At 46.0% G+C, this 17588-nt stretch overlaps 1 protein-coding gene across 2 annotated transcripts in view; it reads left to right on the forward strand.

Moving 5' to 3' along the window:
- The window catches only part of LOC138970880 (ephrin-B2-like), a 368014-nt gene that overhangs the window by 338772 nt on the left and 11654 nt on the right, over positions 1-17588 (forward strand). For both annotated transcript variants that reach the window (XM_070343448.1, XM_070343447.1), the window contains exons 2-3: positions 15167-15284; positions 17404-17581. In XM_070343448.1, the coding sequence (XP_070199549.1) occupies positions 15167-15284; positions 17404-17581 (296 nt within the window). The remainder of the gene's footprint in view (positions 1-15166; positions 15285-17403; positions 17582-17588) is intronic.

Genomic DNA, 17588 nt, shown 5'->3' on the forward strand with positions numbered 1-17588 from the left:
TGCCTGGTGACTGTGTCTGTGGTGCTTGGTGACTGTGTCTGTGGTGCTTGGTGACTGTGGTGCTGGCGACACTGCAACACCGCCCCAACACGTGTATGCGGATGCTGTTAAACGCTGCCTGGCCACTGGAGTACTAAAAGCACTCCTCCTCATCCTCTTCCCTTTGTTAATTCTTCTGTGTGCACATAATTATCGAAGAAAATCATATTTTTACTCGTCTTTATAGGACGCAGGTGACTGTAACTGCTGTGAGGACAGAGCCAAGTCGTTGGACGCGGAAGGAACTCTTGCTGTATAAGACTAATCCCCTGTGGGGCACTGAACACCGCTGTTTCTGCTGTAGTACTGCAACCCCTCTGCAAGAGCTGATTTCTACTTTGATCCTGGATTCATATAAAGATTTGTTTCATTCAAGGCGGGATACTTGTGGCAGTGCACACGTCTTTGAATAGTCCACAGACTGCGAACAGCATCGTTTTGTTTGAGGACTAAGTACTGCTTGCAAGGGAGGCTTGGCAACATTGAAGTAAAGGCAACGGAGATGGTTTTTATGTGAGGCGCTCTTTCCAGTGGAAAGGCGAGATAGCGGGAGTAAAGAGAGAGCTTGTTGAACAAGATGGATGCAGGGTGTCAGAGGCCGAGCCCTAAATGAAAGAGCAGGCTGGGTGATGTCTATGTAACCAGCCACCTTGGCCCTGCCCTCACTTCCCCCTCCCCGCTGTCCCTCCCTGTCCCAACCCCTATCCCCGTCCCCGAGGGCTAGAGGCTGTGAAATAGTGACACAGCGGGACGAAGAGCCATGGCCCGTGAAAATAATCACGATTTAGCCAGCGTTCTCACAAGGCGGCCTCCGAGAGAGGAGGGCCCAAAATGGATGTTTTGCACGAGACACTGGGGAGGTTTGCGGAGGCATTAATTCCGATTGACGCATCCCCTCCTCCCTCTTCCTTGCTCCTGGAGCTTACCTCTATCCCCTCCCTCCCCCCTTGATTACAAGGGTTGATGCTAAGAGCTGCGTCAGCCTGGAATTACGCTCTGAGAGCGCTGCATCTCTCGTTCCTTGCATTCCCTCGTGGCAAAGTGTTTGAACAGCCAGGCCAACCACAGTACACTGCGCTGTGCAGGCACGCCGTCAAAACACACACACACACACACACACACACACACACCTCCCCGTCCTTCTCTGTCTATTTCTTCATCAACGTTTTTCTGTCTTGTTCAGGTAAAGCAAAGTCTATTTTTAGTCAGTTAAATTCTATTTCTCTATACCACATTGTGTTCGGCTTATTGATACAGCACAAGTGTAGGATCTCCGGGCTGACTTATTGATTGTCAGTACCAATCCACAAGCATTGTCGTAACGTCGTTTAGAGGGAATAAAGTGTTGTTTTCTAAAGCAGGAATTAAGAGATATTATTTACTAATATTAACGGAATATTAATGCAGAGTTCAGGTTGTAAGGGGTTTCCAACGGGCTCCTCGTGAGCCAGCGTTGGAGCAAAGTGCAAGCAGCCTTTGTGAATGAGACAGACAGAGAGGGGGGTGCACGTTCACCACGACGGAGAAACAAGGGTGTCAAGGTTAGCGGGCAGGCAGGATGTCAGGGCGGTGTGTGGACAAGCGATTACATGAGCGGCGTACAGTGTAGACCTTGCCCCGCGTGTTGACACTCTTCATCGCCCTCATCCAGTCCTTCGTGCTGCCTGTCTCCCTGCTCCTTCTCTTCCTGCCTTCTCTCTCTCTCTCTCTCTCTCTCTCTCTCTCTCTCTCTCTCTCTCTCTCTCTCTTTCTCTCTCTCTCTCTCTCTCTCTCTCTCTCTCTCTCTCTCTCTCTCTCTCTCTCTCTCTCTCTCTCTCTCTCATCAAGTAATCTTCACTTCTGAACTTTGCATACTTGTGATCTCATTGTTGTAGACCCCCTGGAAAATAACATTGTAAAACTGGCTGGCCTGATCAAATAATCAACTTATAGCGGCGTGAGCAGCAAGGTTTGCTGTATAGATCGGTTTTCCTTCAAAATCAAATTGTACCCGGCCGGCTGAGGACGAACAATCTATGGCATGAGATTCTGCGACATGTTCACACGTGAATAAGCACGTCGGTCTTTTTATGGGCTCCTCTATAGATTATGGACTCGATATAGGCGGCGTTTTCAATCATGCGCATCCCCATGCGGTTTGATGTCAGTTTTGATGGGCGGTGAGTATGGCACACTACTGCACAAAATGCGTCCCACTTGGCATGACGTTATTTCCGGCCTGTCGTGCCCAACTTATGACAGTTTAGATGGAGGCTGATATTTCCTTCAATAGTTGTCCCAGTTGGTCTGACAACCACATCATTAACATGATGTTTTGCACAGTTTACCGCAGTTTGAAGCGTTTAACAAGTTTTTTTCCCCGACGTGTGTCTCAACATTCATTTTGAACAGGGTTTTTCTTTATTAACAGGCTGTTGTGCAGAGCATGTCTCACCAGACCACCTTATCATGACAGCCTGTAGAGGGCTTGATATGATAAACCACAATGCGTGCATGTAGACTGTCCACAGTGATTCCTGCGATGTCATGCTCCTCTGACGGGAGGACACCTTCTGTTGTCCCGTTGTTAACTGTACCCAAATATACCAGAACGTGAGAAGACACCTTCAATGCGGGGACACTTTCTGGTCCCAAGGGTGTCACTCACTGGTGCACCGAGCTACGTGTGCTTCAGGCAAGACTGGGTACCAGCCGTCTGCAGCGGGTGACTTGCGACGGACACACTTGACTGCACATTCACACTGAATGCACTCAAGGGCAGTGGGCCGTGCCCGGGACCCGTGGGTCTTGGAGAAAAATCAATGAAAGCTTGTTGGTTTTTATTGCCCAGCTTGCTGCGTGCGTGCATCGCCCGGCCTACCTGCCTGATTGTGTGCACATTGCCTTGTAGTACGGCGTGATGCTGCTCCTTTTAACAAGATTGCCTGCCTCTTTCCTTAATTGTCCTAACATTTGATTACAAAACGACAATGAATTACATGATACACTGTGGCCACAGTTGATTACAATCCTTAGAATGATTGGATGAATTGTAACCAGAACTTTTGACCAAACACAACACTGTTATCCGAGTTGTTTGTCAAACGTCACTGTGTTGACGACACTGTTTGCATGATGTCAAACGTCAAGAATATAGTCCATCTCATGGGAGTTTAAGCTTGAGACGAATGGTAAATGTATCTTTCTCAACGATTGTTCGTGCACGTCCACATTTATTTTAATCTGTATGTTGTTGATTCAGCACTATTTCAAAGATAGGTTTTCAGTACTGAGCTCATGCGTACACGTATTGAAGTAGTTGTCGGCAGATCTCTTGAACTGTGGGATGCTGCTCTAAACAACGAAGAACCAAGCGCACGCCGGTGTGGCAGTGTGCACTCAGAGCTTCTGAGCTTTGCGAAGAAGTTTACCACATGAGTGAGTGAGCTGCGTGCATGTGCAGCAGGGTGGAGCGGATGGCTAAAGTGCGCAGAGCGTAGACATGCTATCTGCCCAATGACGTGTGCGTCACATAGTCATCACATGGGGTGCATAAGAAGAGGGAGAGTGGCGAATAAAAGACAGGTGCAGGGAGGGCGCAGTTATCCCATTCCCCTCTTTCCCTGTGTGGCGACTGTCCCCTACTGGCCAGCTTACGTTCCCATCAGGCCTGGCGGTGCCCTGTGAAGTGGTCCTGCGTGACAGGCCGTGTTTACATTGTCCTCCTCTCTGCTCCCCTCTCGTCTCACACCCTCACACTCCCGCAGTCTTGGCTGGACTGCCAGCTGATTGCTGATGGTATGCACAGCTAGAGGGATTCTCTTTTTATTGTTACATTATGTCAGATATCTCTCTCTCTCTCTCTCTCTCTCTCTCTCTCTCTCTCTCTCTCTCTCTCTCTCTCAACTCACACACACACACGCACACACTCACACACACACACACACACACACACACACACACACACACACACACCACAACATAAACTTGATAAAGCAAGGGATCTGAAATCCTTCTTGCTAGACGATCTCTTTCTGTCCGTCGCGATATAACCTTCGTGGTTGAAAAATAAAGAAAGAAAGAAATCTCTTTCTGTATACTTGTGCCAGTTGTTGTCTCATCTCTTTAAAGGCACAGTAAGCCTCCCGTAAACCATCACAGATACAGTCAGGCTTTTACACACAGTACAAACACCCTTTCATTTAAACACTCACCGATTGAGAACATCCTAGGTGCCCTCCGTAAAGAGCGAACAATTTTCAAAGAATTTATTTTTGCGTGGTTTATCTTAGCCCTGAGCCATCGTGAACCCGTGTGATCCAGTTTCCCTTTTTCACAATGTAGTCGTCAGTTAGTCATTTGAATGCGACTCGATGTGAGCTTATTTACAATAGCACGTTTTTATGCACAAAACAAACGGCTGTGGTTCACAAGAACTCTAGCGATGGCTTTTGACTGTTGAGAGGAACGGCGATATGCATAAACCGTCGTCTGCTACGACCCTTGCGTGACCCTGCTTCCGGGCTTTTCTTTTTTCAAACTTTCACAACTTCGAATTGTACTGATCTTGTCTTGATGAAAAAAGAATTCTTTTATGATTAAAGAATGTTTGTGTAACAAGCTGTCAATTTATTATTTAGATTTTAAAAGTTAGGTCTAGCGCAAAAACGCACCACGGTCCAAAAACATTTTGATAATCATCGATTCACGGCTATCGCCAGTTTACATCGATAGAATGAGACCCGAAGGGAAGTAACTCATGTTTGACCTGAATTCAGGATGGGTCCAAAAAGTGTTCGAGACAATCTGCAAAATTAATTCTTTAAAAATTGCTCGCTCTTTACGTAGGGCACCAAGGATGTTCCCGTTTGGTGAGCGTTCAAATGTGCGCGTCAGTATGGATGTATGTGTAACGTGGGTAAAGCACTGAATCTTCGCCAGTGCTTTCGTTGCTCTGTCTGAGGTGTTTTATGAGTTTTAGCTCATCGTTAACTTGACGCAGTCTTCAACTGTTTTAAGAATTTCGCTGAATTGTGTACTGGACCAAACTTGCAGGTAATACAGTCAGACCATTCCAAGCCCCGTTTAGGGATTACAACGTAAGGAGCAATCATTTAAATAAACTCGTCAGTGACACATTGTCCAACCGCCATCGGTTGTTGCTGTTCCTTGCCAACCGTAACCGTATGAACGTTGTGCTGGAGGACCCTGGCTGCGCAGACCCCGTTAGACGAACATGACCTAGTTCTCAGAGCTGCATCTTGCTCAATGGCGAGCCAGAAAGACAGTGACAGAAGCCGTGGCCCGAAGAGGCCCGGTGGCCAATGCAGGGTATGCGCGGCGACAGTTGCCAGGGAGGTTCAAGCCCCTGTGAGAGCAGCGAGGCAAAGGGCGACACGAGCAGGCTTTGAAGTGGCAGGCCCGGCCACAGATGGAATTCAACAGGAAGCACTAATTGAATTCCTGTCGTGCGGAGGTCAGGGGTTGTGCCCCCTTGTGTAATGCTGAAGATGGTCTCTGTGCCCTCCTTTCACCGCTTCTTCTGGGTTTTACGCGGCTCTAGTAAAGTTTTTGTCATGTTAGATACTGCTCGACTCAATTGTTTATTATTCCCTCGGAAAATATCAGCCACAGTAAGATCTTTGTTCTGACAAACCCACATTTTAACCTGGCCAGGTACTGAGGATTGAGTTCAAGATGATACCAGAATTACGCCAGTTTCTAAAGCATTTTTCTGTTGGCAATCATCACAATATTTTAACAACCATCGCACACACATGTTGTACAATCATGTGCAGACATAACAGAAGGCGAATAATGACGCATTATGGCACGAATCCTAAAATAGTTCTAAGCGCCTACAAAATAAATAATACTATTAGATACAAATACATGTGTGTTGTCATATTTCCAATCTCGAAACCAAACTATGTACACCTATTGGGACAGTCTTTGTAATTTGCTGATAAGGTCCATTTTAAATTCATAAGACACTGAAATGAACATGTACATACGTTGTACAGACATGTAACAGAAGGCGAATAAGAGGACCCGGCCCAGATTTGTTGCATTGTGGAATTTATCACATTGTGATTGCCATCCAGTTAGCGCTTCCTTTGAAGGTCCCCCGTGCGACCCGGCTGAATGCTGTATTGATCATGCTTGCTGACTTGTTAGTTTACAAAGGCACGGAGACATATTTGTTCCATCATAAAAACGTTAAGTTTATTTGTGACCCTCCACCACGAAATGAGTCGCATGTCACCTCGCGCGGTTCTGCGTTAGGCTTAATATAAGTCCGGGGAGTGTCTGGTAACAATGTGAGGGTCACCTAAGTCACAGGCTCTTTTCTAAAACGGTTTTCACCACTGGATAGAGCATAAAAAACTATTTAGGAAAATGTAAAAATATGAAAATCATGCAAAGGTGACATGCGACTCATTTCGTGGTGGAGGGTCACATTTGTGACATTCGAAATTCTTTATGGTTCGTGTTTATCACCAGCTATCCCGGGGAAAAATTGGTCAGGAAGTATGTACTTTTGTTGAAACTAGTTTTCCTTCTTATGTTCTTCTTTTCCTTCTTCTTCTTAGTTAGGTTTTATTTCTTACAAGCAGTTTGGAATATTTGTCTGCACTGTGTATTGACTTGAAGTAAAATGTCAGCCAATCATCGACACACAGCAATGTCAAGGCGGTGAATTGCTGTGCAGAGTCCCTTTACTTGTGTTGTCATGATGGACAATCTGACACCATCACAATTTATTTTTAAATGAACTAGAATAAAAACAGGTCAAGACGAATGCTGAGGGATGGGATGGATGGGGGGGGGGGGGGTGTCAGTGAATAATGTGGGAGCAGCACGTCAATACGAAGACGTATGATGAAGCCGTGTATTTGTAACGTGAGATTCCTCTGCTTTCGGCTTGCGCACTTTGGCAGGTTAGTATCACAGGGGTAAGGTTAGTGTCGAGTGGTTGGAGGGGTTGGGTGTGGGTGGGTAAGAGTGAGTGAAATCAAAGTGTTTTATTGGGCAAGACGGTGTTTGGCAGGGCCCGGCGAGAAGAGCAGTGTTTAGCATTGTGCAGGCTGCCTGTGCCTGCCTCCTGACACCAGAAGCATACAACAGTGGCGGCAAATTGAGAGCGGCGCTGGTGCAGAGAGGGCCAAAAATCAATACACGCTACACTTTTCTCATCCCCAGCCTGCTCCTTGGCAAATTTGCTGCATTTCCTGCCCGCTAGCCGCCTAACCTGCCTCGCACCGCTCGCCTTCCAGGCGCTGACTCTGGTGATGAGCACGACGCCTTCTTGGATGCCTCGGCCTTCCTGCGGCCCGCCTGCATCCACCAACACATAGACTAACGCACAGACCAGTGCATACACCATGATGTGCGCACACGCATGGACATATATAGGAGCTTATTGATACTCTGCAGAGAGAGAGAGAGAGAGAGAGAGAGAGAGAGATGCGCACACAACACGCACACTCTCTCTTTCTACACACACACGCACACTCTCTCTTTCTACACACACACACGCACATACACACGACATACACACACACACACACACACACACACATACACCTCCATTATATTCAAACACTTATGTATCGTTTTCTTTGAATATGTTCCTGCAAATGAATCGAACGCATAATTTTCTTAACTGACGCGTGTTGGCTCGTCCTCTCTGTACCCTCTCTCTCTTTCTCTCCTTTCTCTCTGATCTCAGTAAGTCTCTTTTGTTGCGCTGATTTCATTTGCATTTTTCATGCATGTTTTATCGCGATCTTTCAAACACAGGCAATCGTGTCAACAGTGTGCGAGTGCCTCGTGTCTGTCTGTGAGTGTGGGGTGGGTGGAATGGGGACGGCGATGGCTTGCTATACACTGGAAAGTAGATGATAGAACGACGATGTTCTAACTTGTCATGGCCTAATGTGTCGAGCAGAGACGTCACAGCGTGTCTGTAAAGAGTTTAAAGGAAGGGCAGGGGGGGGGGGGGGTGCTAACGGTTGGTATTCAAAACTCTCAAAAACAAGAGTTAAATAGGACAGACAACAACACAATCAAAAACTACCTTTTTTTGGTTGTCGGCAAGAGCGAAGGACACATCTCCATCAGAAATCTTGATGCTCGATGTGTGGGATAGATGAGACGACTGACCTTCTCATGCCGTGTCATGGAGGCAAAGGGCAATCCTCTCTCCCACCCCTCCATTCACCTCCTCGGCCTCCCTCTTCTGTCCGCAAATCACCCCCCACCCCCCTCCGTGTTTGTGCGTGGGTATATATATCGTGTGAACTAAGTAATACATGTGTGTATGTGGGTGTGTAAAAGCACTTTCTCTGAACTTCAGGCATAACTTCAAGTTTCCTGCTCTTTTTATATATGAACTCCCCTTGGTTTGCGAAAGTCCCAATGGGTGTCATTTGATAGCAGGTTCAGGGTGCTGTGTCTGCGAGCGGCGTTTTTTGTTGTCGATTAGTGGTGACGTTTGTCCACTGTGTAAACGGGTTTCCCCCGAAGCACAGCGTGTAGCTGGGTGCTGTCACCAGTAGCGTCTGTCGTGTGCCGTGTGATTTCCCCAGTGTCACCCTCCCGTCTCTCTAATAGCCGCTGTAGTCTCATGCCCCTTCTGCTAGAGTTTTACTCAACATGAGGGAATCTCTGAAGGCTGCGAAAAAGTTTCACCATGGTAACCTTCGCTGCTATGTCGTTCTCTAGTCTCACTGTACTGTACCCAGCGTTGCGGATAGAAATAGGTGCTTCTTCCGGTTCAAATTTTGGGGAAATATGGTGAAACCATTTCTCTCTCTCTCTCTCTCTCTCTCTCTCTCTCTCTCTCTCTCTCTCTCTCTCTCTCTCTCTCTCTCTCTCTCTCTCTCTCTCTCTCTCTACTTTCTATCTCTTCTTGCATCAATACCGAACACATGACTGTACGCGAGTTTTGAGTTTCCGTCAGCCCCGGTCTAACATCATTTACCATCAGCGTCAACTTACATGGCAATGGCAGAGTGTGATGTTTGCAAGAAGTGATCATTACGGGGCTCTTACCGCCTCCTCACATCACGATTAGATTTGGTCGTGTTAAAAGCCTTTCCCGGCGCCCTGTCCGGCCTCATCCCGTTAGCCGCGCTCCCTGTCTGGAGCGGCCATCACAGGTCATCGGGGGCCGGCCAGCGCTGAGGCCGGGAGTGGACCGAGTGGACCAGACAAGGAATTATGGCTGCCATAAGTGATTGGACCGCTCCGCCCGCCTTGGACAGCCCTCCATTCAGGCTGACGTGATGTCCTGCTTTTATTGGATAAGGACAGCGTCACTGCCAGTCCCCCATCACAAACCACAACAACGACCTGAGAGAAAGAGAGAGAGAGAGAGAGAGAGAGAGAGAGAGAGAGAGAGAGAGAGAGAGAGAGAGAGAGAGAGAGAGAGAGAGAGAACTTTATTTTACAAGGATAAAGATTTAAGGCGGAGAGAGAGCAAGAGAGAGAGAGAGAGCAATGTGAAGACTGGCATTGTTGGCTGTGTGCTGCGTGTGATGAAGAATTTCGTGAATTCTGGGTTACTTGAGGTCGCGAGGATTTAGTTGTCAGAAAGCTACAGTTGCAAGTCTCCCCGTGTGTCCATTACCCGCAGTTCAACAGTCATACTTTACGGCTCTCTTACAATAAATTACCTCCTCCCGAAAATACACAAACCCAACACCCCAGGCAGACCCATCGTTTCTGCCTGCAGCTGTCCAACGGAGTTCATTTCGGAATACTTGGACTTCCTCCTTCAACCCATTGTACAGTCACTGCCAACGTACGTCAAAGACACAACACATACCCTCAACCTTCTTGAACATCTCAACAGCCATCCCAGTTTTCAGCCCCAATTGTTGTTCACGTTGGATGTTGTGTCCCTGTACACATCCATACCCCACACTGACGGACTCAAAGCCCTTACATTCTTTCTGGATCGTCGTCCCACTGATTCTGCCTACCCACCAACCACAACACTTGTTCGCCTGGCTGAGCTTGTTCTCACTTTGAACACTTTTGAGTTTGATGGACAGATTTTTGAGCAGATCAGCGGAGTCGCCATGGGTACGAAGATGGGACCCAGTTATGCATGTCTTTTCATGGGTCATCTTGAGCACCTCATTCTACAGTCTTACTCTGGCCCAGTTCCAGAGCTGTACAAGAGGTTCATCGACGATGGTTTGGGTGCCACTTCTCTGTCTGAACCCCTCCTTCTCGATTTCATTCACTTCATCCAAGCATTCCATCCCAGCATCAAGTTCACATTCAACATCTCTTCCTCAGCTGTGGTCTTTCTTGACATCTCCATCTCCATCTTGCATGGTCGCTTCACCACCTCTGTCTTCTACAAAGAAACTGACGCTCATTCATACCTTGATTTCAACTCTTCTCATCATCCTGCCAACAAAAGCAGCATTCCTTTCTCTCAATTCCTTCGTCTTCGGAGGCTATGCTCTGAAGACGACGACTTCCACCAACAGTCTGTCTTGATGACGTCTTTCTTTTTGGCCCGCAACTACCCTGATGCACTCGTCCGTGACGCCCTTCTGCGGGTTACCCAGGTCTGTCGAGAGTCCGCCCTCAGTCCTTCACCATCTAGGGACAGTGACAGACCCGTTGTTTCCCTACTGTTTCATCCCCACAACATGCCAGTAAGCAGAATCCTGAAATCAAACTGGCACATCCTTCAAGGAAGTGACTCTGTTGGTTCGATCTTTACTCAAAAACCACTCTGTGCTTTCAGAAAAGACCGCAGCGTTCGCGACCTCTTGGTGAGATCCCGTCTTCGCAGTCCCACCAACCCCACAGCCCCTGGGACATTTCCTTGTTCCAAACGAAATTGCAAATCTTGTCCCTTCCTCCACCCTGACACCTGCCTCCAAGGCCCTCGTGGCTCCTTCACGGTCAAGAGAACGTTTGACTGTCAAAGTCACAACGTTGTCTATGCGATCGTCTGCCTCTCTTGTCGCCAGATTTATATCGGAGAAACCGCGCGCACCCTTGAGGTGCGTTTCTCCGAGCATCTGGCTGACATCCGTCATTCCCGCAATAGGCCAGTATCCCTTCACTTCACCGCCGCTGGTCACTCACTTGATCATGTCAGAGTCATGGCTCTGTGGCAAGTACGTGGCGACTCCTTCGAGCGCAAACTCAGGGAGTCCCACATCATATCATCCCTTGGCACTACCTGCCCCGATGGAATTAACATTCGCCGTTAATTCATTCATCTCAACCTTCCCCCCGCTGTTCCACCTTGTGTGTATGTGTGTGTGTGTGTGTGTGTGCGTGTGTGTGTGTGTGTGTGTGTGTGTGTGTGTGTGTGTGTCCGCACGGGTACGCGAGTCTCCTCTTTCGTTCCCTTTCACGCACCCCCCCCCCCCCCCCCTCACATTTTGTTTGGTCTACAGACCTCAAAACTGCCGCTTTTCATTCTCCTCGAGTAGCTTCCCTTGCTTCTCTGTCTTTGTCATTTGTCGGTTTGTGCAGTGCAGTTGTTTTGTCAGTTGTTCTCCTCTTTATTTGTTCTATCGTCTTTCTTCTTCTTTTTTGTGTGTGTACTTTTGTGTTTTTGTGCCTGAAGAAGACCCTTAGGTCGAAACGTCGCCGTTATTCGTTCCGTGTTCGTCATTTTAACGTGAGTACATTGCTTTTTGGTCTCTTTATAAATATGTGGCTTGAGCGAAATAGGTACCCTGTGTTGTAAATAGCTACAGTGTTATTAAAGGCACAGTAAGCCTCCCGTAAACCATCACAGAGCTCCCCGAGCGTCTACATACAGTACAAGCATACTTCCATTTGAACGCTCACCGAACGGGAACATCCTGGCTGCTTTCTGTCGAGCGTGAGACATTTTCAAAGAATTTATTTTCGTGGACTTGGTCCTCTACAACAATGGCGCCTCGTTTTGGTGCTAGACGGCTGTTATGAATATTCAATACCGGAAATCACGCCCGGACAGTAAGCCTCCCGTAAACCATCACAGATACTGTCAGGCTTTTACACACAGTACAAACACCCTTCCATTTGAACGCTCACCAAACGGGAACATCCTAGGTGCCCTACGTAAAGAGCGAGCAATTTTTGAGTCACTTGAGAAAAAGTGACTCTATGTAATCGGTCAGTGTTAGTCTTAACGTTGGACTTTTCTCGGAAACTATCAAAGCGATCGGGCTCATATTTTGTTTAGTCGTGACCTCCAATGACCTCTACACTTTAACGATGGTTTCGTTGACCTTTGACCTTTTTCAAGGTCACAGGTCAGCGTCAAAGGAAAAATTAGACATTTTATATCTTTGACAAAGTTCATCGGATGTGATTGAAACTTTGTAGGATTATTCTTTACATCAAAGTATTTACATCTGTAGCCTTTTACGAACGTTATCAGAAAAACAAGGGAGATAACTAGCCTTTTCTGTTCGGCAACACACAACTTAACGTTGGGCTTTTCTCGGAAACTATAAAAGTGACCGGGCTCAAATTTTATGTGAACGTGACTCATTGTGTTGTGAATAGCAATTTCTTCCTGTCCATCTGATGCCTCATATAATATTCAGAACTGCGAAAGTGACTCGATCGAGCGTTTGCTCTTCTTGTTAAAGAATTAATTTTGCAGATTGTCTCGAACACTTTTTGGACCCATCCTGAATTCAGGTCAAACATGAGTTACTTCCCTTCGGGTCTCATTCTATCGATGTAAACTGGCGATAGCCGTGAATCGATGATTATCAAAATGTTTTTGGACCGTGGTGCGTTTTTGCGCTAGACCTAACTTTTAAAATCTAAATAATAAATTGACAGCTTGTTACACAAACATTCTTTAATCATAAAAGAATTCTTTTTTCATCAAGACAAGATCAGTACAATTCGAAGTTGTGAAAGTTTGAAAAAAGAAAAGCCCGGAAGCAGGGTCACGCAAGGGTCGTAGCAGACGACGGTTTATGCATATCGCTGTTCCTCTCAACAGTCAAAAGCCATCGCTAGAGTTCTTGTGAACCACAGCCGTTTGTTTCGTGCATAAAACCGTGCTATTGTAAATAAGCTCACATCGAGTCGCATTCAAATGACTAACTGACGACTACATTGTGAAAAAGGGAAACTGGATCACACGGGTTCACGATGGCTCAGGGCTAAGATAAACCACGCAAAAATAAATTCTTTGAAAATTGTTCGCTCTTTACGGAGGGCACCTAGGATGTTCTCAATCGGTGAGTGTTTAAATGAAAGGGTGTTTGTACTGTGTGTAAAAGCCTGACCGTATCTGTGATGGCGGTTTACGGGAGGCTTACTGTGCCTTTAAGGTTAGGATGTTGTCCTTAGATGGCTAAATTTAGCTCAGTGGGAATCCCGCACGTGAAAGTGAAATGTGCATGTATCCCAACCAGTGAGAAATTGCACAGGTAAGCGTCAAGAAGTAGTGACTGTCGCCTTTGATGTGGAAGGCAAGTGCTGCAGGTATAAATGAATGACTGTTCGCTGTGGGGCAGTGACAAGGGCGTGGCGATGAAGGTAAAGAGCGTTGAGTGATGATGAAGACGCCGAGGGCAGCGGGGCTGAGAGCTACCTGAATCTCGTTGTGAGCGAAGTTGTAACGTGTGATGTGGCTGATAGCGATTAGATCACGGCCCCGGGATACAGTCTCTCTTACTGCTCCCTTTCAATTTTATCACACCGCTTCTCCCGCTCCGGGCATAGAGGGAGGAGACAGAGAGAGTGAGAGACAGAAATATTTAAACATACACATCAACACACACACAAACACACGCGGACGCGCGCGCTCGCGGATAAAATGACAAGAAAAAACAGCATTGTGGTTGTTGGGGGGGGGGGGTGTGAATATAGAGGGTTTGGTAGTTTTGTTTGCCATGATTATTATAGCCGGTCATCAAAACAGCGCTGCCTCTGCGTGTGAGGGCAGCTTATCTTCCCTTTTCACACCGTCACTAAATTCTGCTGTCCTTCCGCGGAAAATGAACAGCGATTTATTCCTCTCAGACGGAAAGTTATACCGCACCCTGTTTGGTCTTATATATGGCTGTGTGTCTCAGTGTGCGTGTTTGTGGCTGTGTCCAGTCTGTGTGACTGTCGGTCGTCTTCTGTCTGTGTATCAGCATGTGTCTGTGTTGATGTAGCTGCTTTAAAGTTTAGGAGCTGGCATGCAAGCAGCTGACCTTAATTTGAGGACAATTGCGATGTTGACTGAGAGATGTAGCGCGCTGTGTGCACGCTGCCAGCAAGGCGTGCAACCAGCATGCCCACAACACCACCCAGCTTTCTCTCACCACTGCGCGCCTCCACAACAGGAAAAGCATAGATTTTCTTCATCGGTGATAAAAATCAAAGGAGAATTATCATCAGGCATCAGGGCTATTGATTATCTAGCTAGAGCGAAGAGTGGCGCTCAGAGAGAGGAGAGGTAGTAGTGAGACGGGGGGAATGGAGAGGCTCTCACCCGCTTTCTCCCTTTCCCCAGAGACTAAATCACGACTATTGATTGCCATTGATTAGTCTCCCCCGACACCTAACTCCCTGTCCCTGCTGCCCTAACCACTCGGCTACCACACGGCTCTGCCCGCTCGTCTGGATTAACTCCTACTTGCCCGACACCAATCCCTTCTGCTCAATGTCGGCGCTCAGAAATCGTCTTGAAACGGATTCTCTGCAGATCGTTGTCTCTGGGGCACCTAGTTTACAATAACAAGATGGCACTGTTGCTATACGAGTGAACATTTAGGAGGCAAAGAATTAGTTTAGGCAGAATCATGAATTAATCGGTAGAAGGTTAATGCTTGAGAGGTTGGAGTTAGTGAGATTCAACAACCCAAATCAACTCTGTTAATGAATGATGAGCCCGGTACTGTTGTTACGTTTCCTGAATAAATAAAATATTGCGAGGAATTGTCGAATTGCCCATGCAAGGTATCAGTTTTGCCATTATTCTGTTTTCCTCGAACCCTAAGTCATTTGCATATATACACTTACTTGAGATGATGACATATATCTTTGACTTGCAGGACTATCAAGGAACACGTTTACTGTTTTATTTTGTTGTGCTTTTGATCAGTGTGTCCTTGTATGACCACGTGACGGTGCGCTGACCGTTGGTGTTTGTTGTGTGTTCCAGGTTCCACAGCGACAACAACGACCACGTGATAGACATCAACCTGGGAGACAGTATAGACATTATATGTCCACACTACACCGACCATACCACACCTTATGAGTACTATATAGTTTACATGGTGAGTGCCGCCTCTTCTCGCGCCTTACCTGTCTTTTCTTGTTGTATTAATTTGTGTGTGTGTTGTGATGTTTTGTTGTTATTCTTCAGAGCCAGTTTGTGACATGAAGTGTTTTCCCTTTAATGCTAAAGTAACATATCTATCAAATAGGGAAAATAAGGTTTTCTCTGTACTACTGTTGTTTATACTTAAGTAAATTTATGGTACACTGAACATTTAAAACAAATGCATATTATTTTGTTTCTGCCTTTTTAAAACCTTCATTTTAAAATCTGTTTTGCCTCTGGTTTGCATGTTGCGGGAATGATGTTGAATTAAATGTTTGCAGTTTGCTGTACGTAAGCTAACAGTCTAAAGGGACGGCATTCATTGATTAAATCAAAACGTATGGCTAAAGTTTCTTAGTCAAATATAACAATTTCACTCACGTCACACGGTTTCCGCTGCCACCAAGCGTTGGAGAATACACTCACAGAGGCCTTTTAACACTGTTCTGAAACAAAACAACAAATATCCGTACACCGAACGTTGTTGAATTTAACGTATTGCAATTTGTGCTCGAACGAGAGCCCCACGTGACTCATAACACATCACTCTTATAACTAAATATTCATTCTTTTTGTTGAATACGAAATTCTTAATAGAAACAAACTTTTGTTCAGCCCCTGAATTATGTAAACTGACAAAGCGAGCATATTGTAGAATACTCAAAGCTTGTCCAACAATTATTGAGCGTTAGTAATTTCACTTCTGGTAAATAGAAAATTGACATCACAGAGATGTTTTGGGTATTGTTATGAAAGAAGACTATTTTCTCTACTTTCACGATCTTCTTCTTCGTTCATGGGCTGAAACTCCCATGTGTTTTTTTTATATGTATGATCGTTTTAACCCCACCATTCAGGCAGCCATACGCTCTATTTAAGACATACTTCGGGTAGATAATTGATTTGACGTTTTCGCCAAGTTGTGCTTATTGTGAATTTTCGTTGACTTTTTAATTAGTACCTACTGCATGTTTTCATCAGGTCGATTTTTTGGGTATCCTTATTTAGGCGGCGGTCATGTGACTCCTGTAAATGACATTCTCTACAATGTTTGGTTTGTACTCTACCGCTGAACAAACAAAACATAAAGATCAATCTAAAAATACAACGTGAAACTTTCTTTACTTTAGTTGGTGTGAAACTGAATTTCGCACACATTTGTACTCGACCGCTGAACAAAAACTGCACAAAACATAGGTTTCCATACAGAAAAGGATGTTTGTAACTGTAATTGTGACCTTTTCATTTATAACTGCTCTATTTAGAACTTGGTTAAAAATTACAAGTTTGTTTCAGCACACCCTTATTTGCAATCAAGGGCAATAATTGTCGTCTGGCACAACCAAGAGGAAATAATTCAAAAGTTGAACATTGTTCACATAGGGCACTTGATACACTTTACGTTGATTATATGTTTCTTCTTCTGCCTTCCCAGTTGATTATATAAATTGCCGTGACTTTGTATAGAAAGAACAAAATAAAACTTGTTAAAAGTCAGGCAAACTTTTCAATTATGTTTAAATGAGTCCGTCCACATACATAGCTAAAAATGCAACCGTGTGCAGCAGTCAGTTCAAATGAAAACTGCCGGTCACCACACGAACCATTACCATTGCTTTCTTTCTTACTATTCCACTTATGAGAAGACCAAGTTTAGTTATCGTGCAGCACTTTTGCACATTATCTTTCCAAACTAACGATAACAGGAACTTAAAAAGCATGTACGTTGCATTGAAATGTGATGGAACACTTTGGCCAGCAGACGCAGTCGGAATGTCAGAGCCCTCATCGTTCCTGCCCGCTGGTCAGAAACAGTAGAAGGTAGCTGTACAGTCGAACCTGCCTTTAGTGACCACTCAAGGAACCGACCCAAAGTGGACGTTATAGACAGGTGCTCGCCATGGGAAGGTGAATTATAGAGAAAACAACTTGTCGGGGAACCTACGAGGTGGTCGTTTCGGGCAGGTGGTCATTTTTGAGAGATGGTCAGCAGAGCAGTTTGACTGTACTTGACGAGGCGCCCTGTGAATGATGCATGTAATGTGACGGCGTGTTGGTATGTGTGTGTACAGGTGGACAAGATGAACTACGACTCGTGTGTGATCAACGACACGACGCAGAAGATGAAGATCATCAACTGCTCGCGGCCCAACACCACCAAACCGCACTTCTTCACGCTGCTGGTACGCGACTACCAGCCCATACCGGGCATCCCGGACTTCTCGGAGGGCGAGAGTTACTACTTTATCTGTAAGTC

Source organism: Littorina saxatilis, linkage group LG7 (assembly GCF_037325665.1).
Source record: "Littorina saxatilis isolate snail1 linkage group LG7, US_GU_Lsax_2.0, whole genome shotgun sequence".
Lineage (NCBI taxonomy): Eukaryota > Metazoa > Mollusca > Gastropoda > Littorinimorpha > Littorinidae > Littorina > Littorina saxatilis.